General features: G+C 35.0%; 1 protein-coding gene across 2 annotated transcripts; it reads left to right on the top strand.

The window, feature by feature from the left end:
* The first annotated feature begins 16,795 nt into the window (after nucleotides 1-16,795).
* LOC114187357 (uncharacterized) lies at nucleotides 16,796-21,354 on the top strand. Of its 2 annotated transcripts, XM_028075595.2 has the most exons (4): nucleotides 16,796-16,875; nucleotides 17,008-17,068; nucleotides 19,263-19,386; nucleotides 20,720-21,354. In XM_028075595.2, exons 2-4 carry the CDS (start codon nucleotides 17,044-17,046, stop codon nucleotides 20,856-20,858), a joined length of 288 nt encoding a protein of 95 aa, XP_027931396.1. In that variant the 5' UTR covers nucleotides 16,796-16,875; nucleotides 17,008-17,043; the 3' UTR covers nucleotides 20,859-21,354. The 2 variants fall into 2 exon arrangements, with proteins under 2 accessions (XP_027931396.1, XP_027931395.1); XM_028075594.2 differs by having other exon boundaries at nucleotides 16,860-17,068; nucleotides 20,720-21,353.
* The last annotated feature ends 258 nt before the right edge of the window (nucleotides 21,355-21,612 follow it).

The raw sequence follows: 21,612 nt of genomic DNA, 5'->3' as shown, positions 1-21,612 counted from the left end.
CACTCTTATTTGATGGGCCAGAGACCAACATCCCAAGATTGAATGGTCTATTGGGCAAGAGATCAACCAATTTGTTTATTAGGCTAGGGACCAACAACTCAACACCGAATTATTTATTGGGCCAGAGATCAACTTACATGTCTATGGGGGCAGAAATCTTTGATTGATGTTGATTAAAATGGGATTCAAGATTTCTAACCAAGATTTGAGGAAATTATGAAGTCGTTTATATTATCTTTGTATGATTTATATTGTATTATATGCATGTCCCGTAAGCATAGGATTTGTGAATAAAACATTATCTTCCAATCTTGAAGATATAGATTTTGTAACCGAAATGCTTATATGTAGAAAAAAAAAAAAGAGCCAAGACTAAGATATTTGAATTTTCTAGCTTGTTAACTTTGAATCAGATTATTGATTCTTTATTTATTCCCCGATTTAGGATACTTAAATTTTGCTCGAATATATATTTTAATTTATTTAAATATTTTTAGTTATTAAACTATTAAAATAGAAGGACGCAAAAATAATAGGTTGTGGAAGGAGAGCACGACTTCTTTAAAAATGTTGAAGTCGTACTGATGAAAGGTGATTTGTGTGAAGATTAAGTTTAATTAATCACACGCAAATCAAACTGAAGTCGTCATAAGGTTAAAAAGTTTGTTGAACTGAAGTTCTACCACTAGTTAACAACTTCTGTCTAAATATTAGTTACACTGAAGTCATGTTTGGTGTTTGTGACTTCAACCTAAAATCAATTTACATTGAAGTCGTGCCATGGCTTGGCTATTTCTGTCTAAATATAATTGAACTGATGTCTAAAAATAATTGTACTGAAGTCATGCTTTGGGTTGATGACTTCAAAGTTAATGATGTTGAGAAGAAATCATTACACATGTTGGCAACTTTGGTTTTAAATTCATTGATTACCTTATCTTGTCTTTCAGAAAGTGAAACTTCCAACTTTTTGTTACATCAACTGATGCCATATTCTAGTTAAATATATTAGATAGATCACGTATAACTAACATTTCATTTTTATTGAAAGATTAATGAAATTGGAAACCAAATTCTTAAAAAATAATTTAAAATTTCCTGAAATTTTATATGTATATTTTTTATTTTTAAGATATTTATTTTAATAATATTAAATTTTTTCTAATTTTTTGTTTATTTTAAAACTATTTTTTAAATAATTTGATCACTAATTTTTTTAAATATTTTTAGTTTTTATGTATTTTATTTCAAATAAGTTTTGTTATTAAATTTGATGTGATTTTATTGCTATTATTATGTTAAACAATTTTATATAATCATATTTTAGTAATAATTAAGAATCACATATAAATTTAATAATAAAAATTAGTTAAAAATTTTTACATAAAGATTTTAAAAAAATATTAATGAAAAGTTATAAAAGAATATTTTAACATATAAAATATTTAAAAAAATATTTTATTAAATAAACACATCAAACTTAAAAAATATGATTATATAAAAATTTAGAAGACTATAAAAAATTAAGAAACACTCATTTGGACGTAGATATAATGATTGACAAAGCAACCTAAACACCTGAAGGCAATCCCAATATTTTTGGGTGCAGTTGTGCAAGCGCAACATTTAAAAGATAGAGAACATCCATGTGAACTCATCAAAGGGTAACCTCACATGCAATTGAACGAAGTGGCACATATACATATAGAAAAACTACTTAGTGTACTACTCTTGACCATGGCAAATGTTTTCCACGGTACTCAACCTCTCTAACGATACTATGTTTGATGACGCACCCCTCTAAAAAATGTAATACTTTGCAGCCTCAAATTCAATATCCTAGACCACCTATACAATGAAAATTACCCTCTAACTAATGGATCTACCCATTCATACCTTCCCTTACGTAGCAAATTGTTGTCAGCCTGTTCCTCTATAGGGTCCTTGTAACATCCCGTCAGGATATTACGAATTTATAAATAATTAAATGGAATAAATAAGACAGCGCGATTAATAATACCTCATTTTCCCAAAACGCGGGAAAATTTAAAACTTTATTAAATGAGCAGATAAATTTTAGAACGTCCATTACATAATTAAAACCACAATGTTATCAAGTCACCCATCCGGGTTTACAAAAGTTTCCAAAACAAAGCAATACAAGTAAAAGTTCCCCAAGTCAATCCCCTCTCCGCGACTAAGCTGCACCAGAGCCACCTGCATCACCAACATCTGCTCCCGTGTACCGCGTACACGATCATCGCCACACACACGTAGATAGGGTGAGCTTAGCAGATAAAATCACATATATACAAAGTTATAAACATATATATATATATATATATATATATATATATATATATATATATATCAACATGCATACATATCACAACACTTAACTTAACTTTCCACATTACCCTATATTTCTATTCCTGCAATCCGATTCCCAATACGTTTATTTGTGTTCTACATCGTCTGATGATTACTTCAAGGTGACTTACTGCCATACCTATCGGCCACAACCGATAGAGCACGTGCGGGAAAACATGCTACGGATCATACACCGCAACGCCAGGTAGAGTTCCCATATACAAAAAAGCCCGTATTGTCCCAAGACTACCAAACTCGTCAGCCAACAACTGAGGAGGGCAATCTATCTGGACCCATCCGTACTGGCCACAACCAGCACACTCATACCGGCAACACTCGCCAACCCGAGCCACAACTCCAGGGTTTCTCGTGTTCATCCGCCATCCCGAGCCACAACTCAAGAGATGCTATTCCGAGCCACAACTCAAGGAATACCACGTGCTTAACCCCTATCCCAAGCCACAACTCAAGGGATACGTTCCGAGCCACAACTCAAGGAACACCAGCAACCTCACCCTTAAAGCATCACTAGACGCACTGTAGATCACAAATTCACAATCAAAACTCAAGCTGCAACAGTATAATTCGCCTGGCGGGGGACACGTGCCGCCAGGCGCCAAGCGCCCCATAAATCACAACTTCTGCAACTACTGCCTGGCAGAACCGTTTCCATCGCCAGGCGGACGCTGTTCCAGAGACCACGAATTTCGTCGCCATCGCCTGGCAGAACCCCCCTGCCGCCGGGCGCCTCCTGCACCAGAGCCCCACTGTTGCCTCTCTACCGCCTGGCGGACCTGACTCTGCCGCCAGGCGCCGTATCAGTACTTATGCAGTACTGGTTTTGGTCAATTACCCTTCGCATCTTGCCCTCACACCCATCCCCAATCCCTTATACTCCTAGCTCAGTGCATGGTATTGTTCACTTGGGAGAAACTGTACCACTCTCCCTCTCTACTACAACTCTCCATAAAATAATTACAAGCTAAGAAACTCACCCATGATTAGGTGTCATTCTTATTTTCCCCAATTCCATACTGACACGCAGGTTATTAAGGCTCTAACAGTACGAGAATATCCCGTGACCTACATACTTCCCAAGCTTCCTATTAACATTATCTCAACCAATTCATACATTTCCCAAGTTCGCTTGTATAGTAAGAGGGAAAATATCATTACCGTAGTGAAATCTCTATACTCTATCCCTTCACAGATACACTAGAAATTGATTTACCGAGAGACCAAACACCAATTATCCTAAAACACCCTCCTAGCCCAGAATAACCACAAGCATCCACGTCACTGTACTGGCGCCTGGCAGCTAGTCCCGTGCCGCCAGGCGGTGCATCAGACTTCTGGTAAAATTTCAAGAATTCCCACACCTTCGCAGCCCCACTCTCCCTTGCTTTTCATTCCAGATTAATCTCCATCATTTCTCGCGCCATCTCCCTTATGTATCGTGTTCCTCGCAGCCTACGCCCACATCTACTAAAATTATTCAAGCATTCCAATCACTGATCACCCTCACGACATCAAACCCCAATTGTTCAACCCTAAACGCCTGGTCACTGTTCCATTGAATTTCCATGTCAATTACACTCGAAATCAAAGCACTTCTACACCAATCCACTCATAAGACCCGCCCCTTGATTTCCCTCCGAACAATTCATGCCAAACACTCAAAAAAAGCTTAAAACGAGTATTCAACTCGCGCCGCCTGGCGATCATAACCAATCCCGCTAGGCGGTTCATCCAAAAACACCCAGAATGGCCCAGACTATGAGCCGCCTGGCGGTACAGGGATTCACCGCCAGGCGCTGCAGCCAGAACACAGCGAAATATACAGAAATGGATGAGCCGCCTGGCGGCTATGTATAGCCCGCCAGGCGGTTTCTGGAAAATTTCCAGAATTCAACAGAAACTCAAAATAAACACAGTGCATGCATATCTTAAACATTATTTTCACAGAATTCATACCAAACAACAATATAATTGCGGTAAACTCCCCTAACCTGGTTCTCCTCTTAGGCTTTAACCCTTGAAACTTGAATAGTTCTCCTTTGCCCACTAGCCCTCCTTGGTTCCTCTCTTTTCAGCCTCTCAATCTCTCCCAAACCTCACAAGTTTCCAGAATTTTCGTGCTCTCTATGTAAGTCAGATTTCCAGATTGCAAAACCCTTCTTTCTACCTCTCTAGAACCTTTTAAAGGTGCCCTAAAACTATGCTAATACTTTAAAACGAAATTTACTTATTGAATGGAGTTTATTATCATTTACCACACCCTTATGGCTGCTTTCCAGCCACCTCTCGGCTGCCTTACCACTAGGGCTTCTTCCCAACCCCTTCATATTCAAGTCAAACCCAAAAATGTCCAAAAATATAAAAATTAATGTGAGCTCTCCAAAGCTTGAACCCATAACCATGCAATTGCCAAATCAATATCAAACCATCATGCCAATTCATATTTCATGCTAGAAATCACAATTCAATTATCATAATATACAGGAACATGTTTTCATAAATTTAAATAACAAAACCATAACATCAAAAGTTAGCATACATAGGACTCAAACCCAAGTCCTTTCGCACAATCAAAGTGCTCTCAACCACATGAGCTAGCACTTTTCCACGTCATACCAACCATAATTTAATGTCATAATTATTACCCCTCCCGTATTTATTAATTAATTAATTATTTAATTAATTAAATTCTACGGGTCTTACAGTCCTCCTTAACGTCGGGGACATTTGTTAGTTTTGAAATGGTTGAAATGCCAAAAAGGGGTGGGGGGTTTGAATTGGCTAGTTAAAAATTTAGGCTATCTTTAAAAGCTAGAAACCTCCTTTAATTGAATCAATTAGATCACCAAGTTAGAATGCAAAAGGTGTTGGACAGTATACTTTCAATCAATCAAAAACAGAGTTAACATATTGATTTTACTAAACAGATTATGTTCTGGTATAATCAATCGATTAAAACAGAAAAATAGTCGACTGAAATACTGGGAAAAATGCAGAAATGCAGATTCGAACTTTAAACCAGAAACAATGCACAAGAATGATCAAGACAAGTTCTAAAATATTATGCAAGCATGCTCAATGCTGCAGATGTCATGAAAACATGCAAGAACATAAAAAAGATGATTAAAGCACAAGTTCTTTAAACTTTAAAATGAATATGCAAGAGAGAAAGGTTAGAGAAAAGGTGAGACCACGAGATTTTTATACTAGTTCACTCAAACCTGAGCTACATCCAGTTTGTCAAGACAACTTGAGCTTGACTTTGCACTATTTCAAAAGATTTACAAAGTATCCACCCTTATACTTTCAAAATATGCAAAAATACACAAAAGACTCTTGAATCACACAAGAATCATACCAGCACAGCAAGAACCCTCTTGTAGACCTGGAAAACGACCACGCACACACACAAAGCTTGAGAAAGATCAAACCTCAGTGTTAGCACAACCCAGCCTACCACAAACCACTTTCTCCAAGCTTCAAACCAAGCCAAAAGCTCTAAGAATTGATCCAAGATCAATCTTCAACTGCTCCAAACTATATGATCACGAAGGAGAGAGTTTTCACAAGTTTGCAGACCAATTTCACATTAAAAAATTATCAACAGACCTCTCTTTCAAAAAACACAGCTTTTATAGTCAAAATATTACGAAATTCAACAAGTTGATTTCCAAATCAATCGGTTGATTTCACTTGACTTAAGTGAAACCAGATGATTAAAAAATAAATCAACTGATTGAATTTTTTGTAGTTTAAGACTACTGCAGCCAACCTTTTAACCTATTGAAAAACCATTCAATAGATTAAAAGACATGTTTTAACCTGTTGAAAAACCATTCAACAGATTAAAACACATAACAAAGACCAAATGCATCTAATTAATGCTACAAGGTCTACAATATGAATTACAAACAAAAAATACACTTTCTTAATTATATAACTATGTGGAGAGCACACGTTCCAGCCTTGATCATCATGGATATCATCAAATGTCCTTTCCTTCATCAATGTAGGCTTCATTCCAATGGTAATGGCTTCAAGATAGTTCAAAAGAGCTTCATTAAATCTTCATCACATCTCCAAGATACCACCTTGGCTTCTCATGTCAACAACATTCTCCATCACTAACCCATCCGTCCTAGACAGAGAATCATCCAAAGAATATGAAAAAGACCGGCTATCCTGGCTACCTAACCCTTCCACAAATCCCTTACTCGAACCACTACAAGACATACCTTAACAAATGGATGTTGTCGGCACTTAGAAAATTCTTCTTTCTTTTTATGGACAACCCAACAACCCTTCATCTTCTCGCTCACCACAATGTCATCACTGCATTTATGCAATCATCGCATATTTTCCACTATTTTCATTTTCTATGCCAAGCTTTGATCACAACTCTCCACTAAAACTCTTCAGCTCCAAGCCAAGCCAAGCCTCTTCACCTTCCTTTGTAGTCATATCATGTTAAATCGTCCTTTCTTTAAACCCATTTATCATTTTCACTCCTTGAGGCTAGGGGGCTACTAGACCCATAGGGGGACAAACAAAAGAAAATAGAAAATTTTCTTTTTTAACACAAGAAAGGCAGAGAACCTGGAACCACAGACTACCCAACCTCACACAAATTTGCAGATGTTGGCATGATGTATAAGAGAGCATTGCAACTTATAATCACTAAACACCCTCAAGCCTTTGACAATGAAGTTTGCATAAGGTTGGGGGGATAATGTACTATATAAGGCCAACTAGTTATCAACGATCAATCATAAGCCTATAGTGGGATAACCCTCTAAGGGACCGGGGGGCTAGCGAACTTTCAAAGATTGACTAGTTATCAGCCCTCTACAAGAGCCTAGGTCGAGAACCTACCATCCCTGCCAAGATAATGTTAAACCTAAAATAGCTATACAAAGTAAGAAGCTAGTAGCAGGATACTTGTCGGCAAACCGGTAAGTAGGCAACCTCTCATCATAGTCATATCTTAGTTGAAACTAGCCAAAGATCAATCAGACTTCCCAACAATTATGCCTCCAACATTAGGCCCACAAAGTCCATAACGGGGTCCAAGCCCATAAACAAGTCAGATCCACGTAAGTTTGTAAGTTGTCGGGTAATGACCCTTAGAAAATTAGTATAATTACACATGGGCATAGGTAATTAGGCTTACATTTTTTATTAATTGCTAATTCTAGAGATTTGACTATTGGAGAAGAGCTCTCTATTGACTTAAGCATTGAAGTATCTTTTGCAGGTACCTCCTCACCTTGGACCTAAAGAAGGACAAGAACTTAATTCCTATTTTACCTCACCTTATATGCCTCGGTTGGCCAGGAACCGAAGCATATAATGGCACGGTGGCATTTTTGCAATTAGAGCCAAGTTTTAGGCCTCAGTTCTCCAAATACCCGAAGCCAAAGAGGGGTATAAGCCCCGGTTCCCTCAAAATCGGTGCCAAACAAGGGTATAGGCCTTGGTCCAGTAGGACCCGAAGCCAAAAAGTGGTTGCACGTCAGGGGTATAGGACTCGGTTCAAGAAGACCCGGTGCCAAAAGGGGGTCAATGGCTTCGGTTCCTCTAACAACCGAAGCCATAGGGTTTATTTAGGGTTCGAAATTTACAAACCCTTCTTCTTCCCCGCGCCAGCGCCTCTGTAACTCCTTCCATTCTCTCTCTCTCCGCTGCACCCACTGCCACCACACCCTCTGGCCACCGTCGACCTCATCCGGCCAATGCAACCACCTCGCGAGCGAGCGCCCTCCATTTCGCGTTTCTCTCTATCACTCTCTCTGTCGCGCGCTCTCTCTCTCTCCGCTGCACCCACTGCCACGACACCCTCCGACCACCGTCGACCACCTCCGGCCACCTGCAACCACCTCTGGCCAGTGCAACCACCAAGCAAGCGAGCCTTCTCCATTTCGCGTCTCTCTCTCTCGCGGTGTCTCTCCGCTGCACCCACTGCCACCACACCCTCCGGCCACCGTCGACCACCTCCGGCCACCTGCGACCACTTCTCGGTGTTTTTCCGGCAATTGTAGTCCCGCCATTCCTCCAAGGTAAGTTTCTAACTCGTTTTTGTTTCATTTTCTATTTTGTATATATTATTTTTGAATTTCGATTATTGCAAGTATTGATTTTCATTGGAATTGAAATTGTTTGGATTGTTTGTATATACTATGAGTTAGCCTTAGTTTCCTGTTTGAGATTCAATACGAAACTTATGTATTGTCCCCAAATTTTCATTTTGACGAAACTACTTATTTTTTAATTATATAAAAGGGGATACAATACTAATAATTTAAATGTATTGAATCTTGAATTGTCCAATTGGACAGTTTAAGAAGATAAATCACTTTTTAGTAGTTTATTAGTGCATATATATTTTAAAATACATATCTTAAAATTCATGAATATTTGTTAATTGTGTTTTGTATTGACCTTCAGGTGCATATTTGATTGTGGTTTATAATCACTTTCATTTTGTGTATCCTGAAGGCCAATGCGAAATGCTAGCAAAATTTCGTGAAATTTAATATATGTATTTTAAAAGTAATATGTACCAATAAAATAAAGAAAGTGAATCTTCTTAAATGGGATAGGTCACACCTTGATTACGACGTGAACATTAATTCAAAGATTACTGAAATTGTTCACGCGATTTCAGTATGGATCGAGATTGGATTAATTTACCACGTATCATCGCTGAGTATGAGAATGGAGTAGAAGAATTTATAAAATTTGTGCAACGTTATGAGGGGAGAAGTGATGATGAGGTGAAGTTCAGATGTCCTTGTGTCAACTGTTTGAATGGAAGAAAATTGAATGCAACTCAAGTTAGGGAACATCTTATTTGTGATGGTTTCCTTAAAAGTTATACAATATGGACATGGCACGGCGAATTAATACACATTCCAACTGTTTCTCGAACTGAATATCTTGCCAATTCCTCCATGAAAGAGCGACGAGAAGAGCGATGGGAAGAGCGACGGGAAGAGCGATGTGAATAGCGAGTAGAAGAAGACAATATGGAGGACATGATACGAGATGTTGGCATAGAAGCTTTTGCACAAGCGCATGTGTATGAGACGATGTCTGTTGATGCAGAAACTCCATTGTATGTTGGTTCAACTAAGTTCACGCGATTATCAGCGGTTTTAAGACTTATGAATTTGAAAGCGACCAATGGTTGGACAGATAAAAGCTTCATAGAATTGCTCGTGCTCTTGATGAAATGCTTCCCGAAGGAAATACTCTACCCACTCAAAACTATGACGCCAAGAAAATTCTTTGTCCGATGGGTATGGAGTATAAAAGGATACACGCATGTCCTAATGATTGCATATTATACAAAAAAGAATTTGAAGATTTGAAAAAATGTCCAAAGTGTGGGTCATCACGGTACAAGCAGAAAAGAAACAGTGAAGATAATGGTCAAATAGAGAAGGAAGGATCTACTTTGAAAGTAGTCTGGTACCTTCCAATCGTGCCCAGACTTAAGTGTTTGTTTGCAAATCCTAAAGACGCTAAAAACCTTAGATGGCATGCAATTGAGAGAAGATGTGACGGACTCCTTCGTCATCCAGCTGATTCAATGCAATGGAAAAATATTGATCAGGAATTTCCCAAGTTCGGTGAAGAATGTAGAAATATTCGTTTTGGCTTAGCTATCGATGGAATGAATCCATTTGGTAATTTAAGTACAAACCACAGTTGTTGGCCTGTTATATTATTCATTTACAACTTATCTCCTGGACTCTGCATGAAGAGAAAATACATGATGTTGTCTATGATGATATCTGGTCCAAAGCAACCTGGAAATGACATAGATGTATATCTCAATCCTCTAGTTGAAGACTTGAAGTTGTTGTGGGTTGATGGTGTTGAAGTATTTGATGTTGTTGCTTCTGAAACTTTCATGATGCATGCAATGTTATTTTGCACCATTAATGACTTTCCAACTTATGGTAATTTGTCAGGGTACAGTGTCAAGGGTCATAAAGCATGTCCTATATGTGAAGAAAACATTGCATCTCATCAATTGAAAAACGGAAGGAAGACCGTGTATCTGTGCCATCGAAGGTTTTTACAAGCTAATCATCCTTATCGAAGGTTAAAGAAAGCATTCAATCGACATCAAGAGAATGACAAAGCACTAACTCCATTAACTAGCATTCAAATTCATGAAAAAGTTAATAAAGTACATCATGTATTTGGTAAAACGTCCAAGAAGTCATCTGCATCGAGCCCTTGGAAGAAAAAATCAATATTCTTTGACTTTCCATATTGGTCGAAGTTAGAAGTTAGACATTGCATAGATGTCATGCATGTAGAGAAGAATGTGTGTGATAGCTTGATTGGTACACTACTCAACATTCAGGGAAAGACAAAAGATGGAGTAAATGCTCGTTTGGATTTGGTTGAAATGAAGATCCGAGAAGACTTGGTACCAAGGGAGGTTAGTAGGCGCACTTATTTTCCCCCTGCATGTTACACTATGTCCAGACAAGAGAAGATAAGTTTTTGCTTATGTTTAAATAGTGTCAAGGTACCTCAAGGATACTCTTCAAATATTCAGAGTTTAGTGTCCATGCAAGACTTGAAGCTTGTTGGCCTAAAGTCTCACGATTGCCACATCTTAATGCAACAATTGTTACCTGTAGCTATTCGTGGAATTTTACCCAAAAATGTTAGACAAATTATAACGCGTTTGTGTGCATTCTTCTCTTCAATTTGTAGCAAAGTCATTGATCCTTTAAAGTTAGATGAACTTCAAGCCGAAATTGTTATCATCTTGTGTCAGCTAGAGATGTTTTTCCCTCCATCATTTTTTGACATCATGGTACATTTACTTGTTCATGTGATGAGAGAAATCAAGTTTTGTGGACCAATATACTTAAGATGGATGTATCCCATTGAATTTTACATGAAGATTTTGAAAGGGTATGTGAAAAATCAATATCATCCAGAAGCTTCAATGATCGAAAGATATATTGCTGAAGAAAGTGTCGAGTTTTGTTCAGATTACATGGCAAAAGCAAAACTGATAGGAGTTCCTCACAGATCATGGTTGAACAGGTGTTCTATAAGTAACAGCATCCAAGGTGTGAGTGTGGTTACCAAAAATCGCGAAGAGTTGATGCAAGCACACCTATACATATTGAACAACACAAATGAGGTAATGCCTTACTTATCTGCACACAAAGTCATTGTGAAAGAGAACAATCTAAGACAATCAGAGAAATGGCATTTGATGGAGCATAATAGAACATTCATGCCTTGGTTTAAATTTGAGGTTTTGAAAGATTCGCAATGCTCTGAGACTTTGATGTGGTTAGCAAATGGGTTGAAGTTTGATGTCATCTGTTGTACAGGTTATGAAATCAATAATTGCACATTCTATACAAAGTCTCTTGATGATAAAAGCACAGTACAAAATAGTGGAGTTAGTCTTGAAGCTGAGTCACTACAATTTTCTACATCTAAAGATCAAAATCCAGTAGTAGGATCAATGACATACTATGGTGTAATACAAGAGATATGGGAGGTTGATTATACCATGTTTATTATTCCACTGTTCAAATGTAAGTGGATTGACAATAAGAGTGGTGTCAAAATAGATGAATCAGGAATGACTCTAGTGGATTTTCGAAAGGTGGGTTATCGAGACGAGCCATTTATCATGGCACAACAAGCATCTCAGGTTTTCTATGTTAAAGATCCTGCAACTGAACATTGGTTTGTCGCTCTTCATGAAAAAAAAAACAGATTGATCCTAATGAAGAGAATATGAGTGATCTTAATATTGTTGTCGCCCACCCATTTAGAAGAACGACAACCGTTGATGAAATCCATCTAGTTGATGATGTACATGCAATTCGAGAAGATCACGATGAAGGAATATACATATGACCAATCAATAACTTTATGTACGAATTTCATGTTCTTGTTAAAATTTAGGTGTTTTGTTGCATAATGTTTTATATATTATTTTATATGTTGCTTATTAATGGTTTTTTATGTTTTCATTTCACAGATACATGGCTGAACATTATACTTCATCAAAGGATGAAGCACCTGTTAAGAGACCCACTAGAGGAGCCACTAGGTTGAGAGAGCTCTTAATTAGAAGAGCTAAAGGTAAGAAAACACATGTTGATATTAACGTCGACACTAGTGACTCTAGTGGTTGTTCTGGGGACGTCTTCAAAAGCTATTTAGGAATGTTGGCACGAGAGAGAATATCAATCCTTACGTCATCTTTTGATCATGTCACTGAAGCTGATCGGGAAATGATATCAACGTTATACTTTGATTTTGTAACTAATATTAATGTTATTAACGTTATACTTTGATTTTGTTGATAATATGATAAATATTGTTGATGACATTTTCTATATTGCAGCTAACATTTGATATTCCAAATGTGGCGACGCTTAAACAAAAATGTTTGTCATCGGTGGCTGAGAAATTTCGTGATTTTTAGACCAAGTTGACGTCTAGGTATGTCTTTGGACATAAAAAGAATGAGAATCCATTGTTGAAATACACTTGGATTGATGAAGACGCATGGCATCAGTTTCTTGAGCTTCGGACATCTGAGGAGTGGCAGGTATGTTTATTTGAAATCATCAATAGCACAATTGATAATTATGCAAAATTTTAACTAATTCATAAAGTGGGTTTTATATGTTACAGGTAAAGAGAAAAAAGGCTCAAAGCATAAGTGCTCAAAATAAAAACCCCCACATATTATCTCGTGGTGGGTACAGAAAACTTGAAGAGAAGATATTGACAGAAAAGAAAAAATCTAGGCCCCCACCTTTTAAGGGTGAAGATACTGAGCCTCCTTCACCACCATCACGTCATCAAACGTGGAAGTTAGCCCGTTTACGTTCATCGGACAACTACACTTCTGAATCTGCACGAGAAATCTCTGAGAAAATTGTAAGATACAATTCTTATCTAAATAGCTCGTTCATGTTTTATATTATATTTTTTTTATAAATTTTTTTGTTACATTGTAGGATTCATTGGTTGAGCAGACCTCTCAAGGAGGATTCATTCCAGAAGGTCGTCATGACATACTTGCTGCTGCAATTGGACGACCTGAGCACCATGGACGTGTGCGTGGTGCTGGATCAGGAGTCGGCATACGCCAATTTTTTGGTTCCTCCTCTCGTCAGTCTTCATGCAATTATGGTGCTGATTATGAACAAAGAATGTAGGAAATGATCACGACGCAGGTGAGAGAAGAACTTATGTGCCAATTTGAGCATTATGGCTTTCGTTCGCCAGTGGATCCTCCGCCAGAACTAGACCCATTTGTGCCTCCCACGGGTAAATTTGTTTTCTATAAGTTATGAATTGAATAAATGATATTTAATAAAGTAATTGAATAACATTAATAAATCGTTGACTCTAACAGGTAGAAGAGGAAATGGGAGTTGTTCAGCTCCACCCGAGGATGACATGGATGACACTCATCCATGTCAGCTATATATTTGGGATGGTACAGAGAAGACACTAGTGGCTCGTGGAAAAGTATTTGAGGCAGCCACAGTTCTTCATGGCATGGAGTTATCAGAGGATGAGGTTAAGGTCACGGTAGAGGAGGTTCTCATGCCGTATGCTTTAGTTCCTGTGCCCACAGATGAGGTGTATACTATGACACAAGTATTCCAGTGTTTCCTCGCCTGGCATAGAGATTTGGTTGTTACTGACTCCCTGGTACAGACTCTTAAACCCACAAATATACTACATTTTTAAGTTTACATGTTTATTATGTTCAAACTTAAATTGTATTCCATTTTAACTTAAATTGCATCAATATAGGAAAAACCTCAATCAAAGAAGATTTTTCTCTCTTTGGACGATCCTCTTGGTGCATTGCTCAAACTTGCAGAAATCATAGTTGATAACCCGATGCAAGTTCCTTGGGATGCTAACATTTTTGGGAGAGATCTTGACATCCCACTTTACTTGCATTCCCAAGATGTCTTGGAGCTTGCACGGGGACAAGAGGAACTGAATATTACCATTATTCAGTTATGGATGATGTAAGTCTTTCAATCATTATATATAGTTATATGATATATTTATCTATTTACTTATATCAAATCAATTTTATGTTTAGGTATTTGTCTGGTGTCACTGAAACTTTGGGACTGAATGATGTATATGGGTTTGTAGACCCCCAACTCACTCATGAAGGCAACAAGTTTGATGACATCCAATCATATGTCACTAGATGCTTTCTACGTGGAAAAGAAATTTATTTTGTCCCTTATATTGCTGGGTAAGTCATTTTTGTTAACTTATGAATATAATCTATCATTTTAATGCATAACAATAAATGTATTTTCTTCTCAGACATCATTGGCAATTACTTGTGGTTTCCCTAAGGGAGAACCTTGCTGTGTGATTTTGCTCTTTGCACCGCCCTCCTCCCAACCATCTTAGACAAGTGATAGATTGGTAAGAAACCTAATCTCAATCTTATGAAAATGACATGTTATATAAAAGTATCCTAACTTATTTCCTTTATCATAGTTCAATTATTGGACATAACATGTTGTCAGGGAGATCAACGGCTAAGGCAAAATGTCTTGCATGGTATTCCCTCCAGGTTTGATATTTCTATCCATATATTTATAATTGTTTGATTTGATTTTCTTCATTAATTGATTTTAATGTTGTTGATATAATGTAGTGTAATAGACAAACCGGCTCATATGAGTGCGATTACTATATAATGCAATGGATGACAACAATTGTGCGTGCTCGTATTACAACTAATTGGGACACGGTAATATATTTTTGAATTAAAACAATTACTTTGCAATATTCTAAAGTTTGGTATACTAAAGTTGTCTTTCTATATACTAACTTAATGTCTTATTTTGCAGACATTCAAGAGTCCTTTGCCAATTCCCGCGAAGTCCATAAAGTTTGGTAGGATAGCATATGCAAAATTCATAATTTAAATGTACAATAGTATTGATTAGGATATATGTATTTCGATTGTGTACATTTCAATTATCTTTTAAATGTTTTTGGATTATGGATGTTTGAGAAAATATTCTGTTATGGTTGTGTTGCTGTCTGAAAAATATATGCAGGTCTGAAAAATATATGAATGTGAGAATATATATATATATATATATATAACAGAAAATTTATTTAAAAAAAAGCAGGGGAATATGCCTCGGTTCTTACCAAGACCGAGGCAAAAAACTCACATATGGCCTCGGTTCTAACCATAACCGAGGCCAAAAAAGTCTGCGAAAATTTGAATTAAAAAAAAAATATTTTTCACCTAGGGCCTCGGTCCTACTTGACCCGAGGCAGAAAACTGTGTATCCCTGGTTTTAAAACAATCGAGGCATAACATTGGTCTATAGCTTCGGGTGATAACCGAGGCCAAAAGGTGGTGTACCTTTTGGCCTCGCCCCAATATGGCTCGGTTCCAGACCCGAGGCAAAATGTGGAAAATAACCGGAGCAGAAAGCCCTTACTGCACTGGTTACCTACAAAAGAAGAATCCATTCAAAAGTTCCAAGACTTTTACAAGATACTATTTTGATCTAATAGAAAAAAATTCATTAACAATATTCTTGAAATAAAAAAATGAAAAAATATGTTTATATATAAATATAAGGAAAGAAAAAAATTATAGAAAAAAAAAATAAAAAAAAAGTTAATTGAAAGAAAAAGGGAAGTCATACGATAGTGATATGACTTTTAAATAACAAAAGAAAAAAGAAATTTAAGCATGACTTTAGAAAAAATTTTAAAACCATTATTTAAAAGTATGACTTTATCTTTATTAACATTGAAGTCATAAAATCCAAACACTTATTTTATTACTTGTAAGTAATAGGCAAAAATTGTCTATTCTTATGAGGACTTTACCTTAAATTTAGTCTAATTAATAATTAAACTTAATTTTCACATTACGATTTCAATATTGTTGAAGAACTTACACTTTCTTCTCACGACTTTGTTTCCAAAAGTCAAAAGTCCTGCTTCATTTAACTATCTCTTCAAGACAAAGTCATGTCCAGACTTAACTCCTTCTATAATAATTTTAAAACTAAACCCAAATGGTAATTTGAAAGATAAATCAACCATATTTGTAAAAAAGAAAAAAAAAAACACAAAAGAACACGTTAACGTTGTTTGAAAGAGTTTGGTAATACCAAAAATATGGTAAATAGAGAGTTTGGTAATACAAAAAAATTGGTAAAAGAAAGCGGCAGCCCCTTTCAGTTTAGGACACGCGTCCCATTTTAAAACAAAAATCATTTTGTCATTATCACTTTTTTTTTCATCAAATAATAAATTAAGAAATATATATATATATATAAAGAAATATATATATATATATATATATATATATATATATTAAAAAATTCTCATTCTTCACATTCTTCTTCCATTGATTTCACGCGGTGCCGTCCTCTTGTTCAGTTCTTCGTTGTCTTCCAAGTAACATCCTCAGTTTCTTCAAAAGAAAAACCTTGATATATTCGCTTCTCACTTATTTATAAATATAACTTTATGTATCTATGTATGTGTGTACGCTATAATATAATCTTTGTATCTTCCTTCTTCTTTCAGTTATTTGGTAAGTGCTGAGAATTCCTTTGTCTAAAGATGAGTTCAGGTCAGAGTGCTACAGGTAAAGTCTCTTTTCCATGCTTTATACTCAAAAACACTTCTCTCTTTCTTCTCGTTTCTTTTACTCTAGGCTGTACAAGTTTCAAATACCACACTTATACAAAATAAAGCATATTCTTAATTTTCTCTTATATTAAACTTTGAACTTTTCCACTTTTCTCCAAATCCTCTAGCCACATACTAATCTTACTTGTAGTTACTTTTCCGTTTCAGTGCAGTATACTTCCCATCAATTCTCTTGCCAGCCCAATTTTTAACGGAACTAGCTTGACATGATCTCTCAAAACTTGTAAAATTACCTCTCTCTTGACATAACAGTATTTGACAACCAGAATGTTAGCTTGATATACTTCTTTCCAAGTTTCATCATGTCCCCTAGCAACTAGGGAGAGAAAAGTTTGCTACGCACACACCACCAAGAGGGCTAAAAGTTTCCTTCACCATATATGGAAGTCTTTTTCGGAGAACTATTGTTCCCTTTTTCATATTTGGTTTATCTTGGTCCCTTCCTGTTGAGATCCTGCATTTGCTTGTCTGATTCATGTTCTTCATTCTAGTAAAAGGATAGAAGATTTTGTTTCTGTAATAAATTCTTTATTTTATTAAATTAATCACATGATTAATTTGATTTTCGACCAGTAAAATTTTCTTATCAGAAAACAAACTTTCTTCTACAATTTTGTTAGTAAAGGTTTGGTGAGGTGTATAAAATTGTAACACAATTTTTTTCCAATATTTTTACATTTTGATAGTCTTTGCAAAATCGAGATCTTGGTCATTGGTTTGCGAGCAATTTGGATTTTGTAAAGCACAAGAAACCTAGTAATGATTTTGAGATCTTTCGTTTGTTCTTATTTGGATTTACGAAATGGGTTGACAGAAATATTAAAGGAATCAAAGTATCTATCGATCATATATATGTTACCTAATGAAGTTTAATTGAGGTTCCTTTATATTTTATATTAAGAGAATTGTTGCGTGAGTAAAGGTATAACCAAAAAGTCTATGATATATTCAAATATGTCAAGTGTTTCCTAATTTTTCAGTTCATTATAACTACTCCATTATAGCGTGTTTGTGTTTGGTTTCATGTTAGAGTTTTAATTACATTTTTATTTTTATGTGTTTTGATTAGCGAGAATGGATATACACTCATTAATTGTCTTCAAACAGCTTAAAATATTTTTCTTTTTGAATTCGATCAAATATTTTATAATAGATTTTCTAGTAAATTATTTCATAACAAAATGATAATAAATTTAAAATTTAGTGAGTTGAAACCATTTAAGTATTTTTAAATTGGATAAATTTTTTTAATAAACTTAATTACTATTTTTTCTTTATAATAAAAGTATTCAAACACAAATCATATAATTTTAAAAAAGAATCATTTAAAATTAATTATATAAATGTTCGTGAATGTTCACCCAAACACACGATTAAGAATTGTATATTTATGTGCGATGTAATTATTTTTGTGTAATTAAATTTCAAAACCCTCATCAATTCTAATATTTTTAGTTAAGTATCTATTAATTTTTGTTATGTTGAGTAATCAAATTTTTATATTTTATGATTGCATATTTATCATTTAACTTGCTTTTGTTAATGAGATTATATGATTGTTAGTTTGTCTGTTATGTTGCATACTTTTACTTTGTGTCTATGTATTAATAAATGTAACTTAATATAAGATGATCTACTTTCATTTCTTTTCTTTTATTTCTTTTTTTTTAAAACATCTTATAACAAGAATAGTCCAATCTCAGCAATAGTAGTGATAAAAGGGCAATAAAGAATATTTGAACATTATCCAATACATTTAAAAATTTTAAAAAATAATTATAAATTTAAATATAAAGATCAAATTATTAATAAAATGTAAAAATTAATAAAAATCAAATTAAAAATACTCAAATTTATGAATAACTTTAACTTTATTTTTCTTTTATTTTTTTACCAAAATTTAATTTTTATTTAATTTTTCTTCCATTTTCATCCCACCATAGATCATATTAATTATATGTGAATTTAACAACTAACCTCACAAATTGCAATGTATATATACATTGATTACTCAGGCTTCATTAATAGTTCCTTGAGCAATTTAAGTGAAATAAATTATTTCAAAGATATGTACATGCTCACACACACTAATATGATGAATATGATTATGGTTAATTGTTTGAATGTAGCTTATCATCCATCTTCAGCTTCACCTCCACCCGTTGGTTATCCCACCCAAGACATTCCACAATACCCTCACAATTCATCAATGGTGGAAACCAAGTCCAAGGGTGATGGCTTCTGGAAAGGATGGTAATTATTCATTCCTCTTTCTCCCCACATGCACTATCTTCAATCTCCTTAATTCCGTTTTTAATCCTTAAAGTTTGGTTTTCATTTAAAAAACTCATTCTTTTTTTGTTAGGGTTAAGAATTTATTTTTTTGGCTCAGTTATTTTTTTGTTTTTAACTTTCACTTTGAGTCATCATTACAGATTTAAGTCAAGATGAAAAGGGTTTCTAGGTTTAGAGAGAATGATCGAAGACTATTTTTATTAGCACTAGAAAACAAATTCTTTATTTTTTTTTTTCAAAAAACATTTTTTATATTTTCAACTGTCATTTCTGTTTTCTTTAAACGAAAACATAACATTTGTAAAACTCAATGAGAAATAAAATAAAATTAAAAAAAATATATTGACTCGAGAATCCTTGATCCAGGATTTGAGAGGGCTAAAAATTCAATCATGGATCTCTTTATTTATGATGTGTGATTATTTTGACGCAGTTGTGCTGCCATATGTTGCTGCTGTGTTCTGGATGCATGTTTCTAGTCACATTACCTTCTATACTTTATTCTATTGCTTAATAAATTATGATCCTTTTAATGTACTAAATACATCACCCTTATACATTACATTTTAGGTAATTGTAATCATATTTATTCCCCATTCTTTGTTTTCACTTTTAATATTAGAATTGATGAAAATTATTTAAATACAATATAAACTCTATTTGTAAACATCTCAAACGATTTAAAAATCTTGTTCCAGAAATATTGTTAATATTGTTTTAGAAGGCTTACTTTGAAAGATTTACAGAATAAATTAGTCATCATTGAAATATGACGGTGAGTGGAAAAATTATGTGGGTGTAGATGGTAATTATATGGGTGCGAAAAGCAAAATCTTAAACAGTTGTTTAGTTTAATGAGATCAATAGATCATTTTAAGTAAATATTTTTTTTCTACTTAAAGATACATAACTATTTTATTTTTATACAATTAATCGGCGATTAGGAGCATTGTAGAATTTTAATCTTTTTCTTTTTGCTCATAAAAATAATTTATAGACTTATGCGGATAACAAAGGGTAAATAATAAATCAAATAAAGTAGAAAATACAACCCTCCTTAGTAATTAAAATATAATTTCGGGATTACAGACTTTGTATATGAAGTAATGAAAGAGCTGGCGTACGCAATGAAATAGTAAATGGATTATTAATGGAATGGTTGGGCGTTAATTTAATTAAACTTATAAGGCTTAGTCTTTTAAGTGAAACAATTTAAGTGTTCCTGTAGAGAACAAATAAGATAAGTTAGGCACGAGCGTCACTTTACCTATGTAGTCCGTTATTTTTTCAGTTGGTCTCTTCCTGGTTGGTACATGTCTGCTTGGACCCGGGAGGGATTACCTGCAGAAAGGACTCTGAAGCTCAAGTCAGCTAAAGCTCTCCAAAAGTCAAATCAAGTGATTAATGGAGTAATGAATGCGTACCTTTAATTAATGGGGTCCACGTGTATTTATAAAGTATTAATTATGTCTGGGCTGTAAGTGGGCCTAGGCCCTAACCCAGGCCTTTAGGTGGATTCATTGAATACCAGGGGAGCTTTGATTTTGCTAAGTATATTGAGGTTGTCGGCCTAAACCGACTACTTTCCTTGGCGGTTTGTGTTGCTCATGTGTTGTCTTAGGCAGGTTGTTCCTCTAGATGTTTAGGTTACCGGTTTAGGCCGGTTAGGCTTAGGTCAACCCAGCCTAGGCCGGTTACTTGAATGCTTTGGTATATAGGTATGGTTTTGTTAAGTTGGCTTGGTGTGGTACACCAGTCCCCCAGCCTTGACCGACATAGGTATCAGTCAAGGGTGATATGTGTTGATATGCTAGCGGGACCGGCTAGGTGTGATACATTAAGTATTTTGATTTCACTAAAAAAAAAAAAAACCTTTTGAATAAGAATAACCAATGTACCTTCTAAAACAAAACAAAAAAAAATTATAATCTAGAAATGTGTTGCTTTAGTCTCGAATTTCACACTTGAAATTTGAAAATAATTTCTATGTTTTTCTTCAACCTTTTATTGTTTTTGGACAGTCTTAGTAATGCCTCTTAACTAGTCTTTTGCAAAGACAAAACGAGTGAATATATTTCTCTCTTGTCTAATAGCCTATAAAGATAAATTGATTAATACTAGGGTGAGCATCACTTATGTTGATCATCAGATTCCACATGATTAATTTAATATAATCAAAATAAT

The sequence above is a fragment of the Vigna unguiculata genome, chromosome 6 (genome assembly GCF_037176805.1).
Source record: "Vigna unguiculata cultivar grain cowpea cultivar isolate G323 ecotype 2 chromosome 6, ASM3717680v1, whole genome shotgun sequence".
In the NCBI taxonomy this organism is placed as follows: Eukaryota; Viridiplantae; Streptophyta; class Magnoliopsida; order Fabales; family Fabaceae; genus Vigna; species Vigna unguiculata.
This window is presented reverse-complemented; position numbering and strand designations above follow the sequence as displayed.

What these genes read in the sequence shown, in the direction of transcription:
- LOC114187357 (XM_028075595.2), top strand. Translation starts at nt 17,044, where the DNA reads ATGAGTTCAGGTCAGAGTGCTACAG. An exon ending in TTCAGGTCAGAGTGCTACAG is followed by an intron (nt 17,069 to 19,262) that starts GTAAAGTCTCTT and finishes GTTTGAATGTAG; the next exon opens with CTTATCATCCATCTTCAGCT. An exon ending in GATGGCTTCTGGAAAGGATG is followed by an intron (nt 19,387 to 20,719) that starts GTAATTATTCAT and finishes TTATTTTTTCAG; the next exon opens with TTGGTCTCTTCCTGGTTGGT.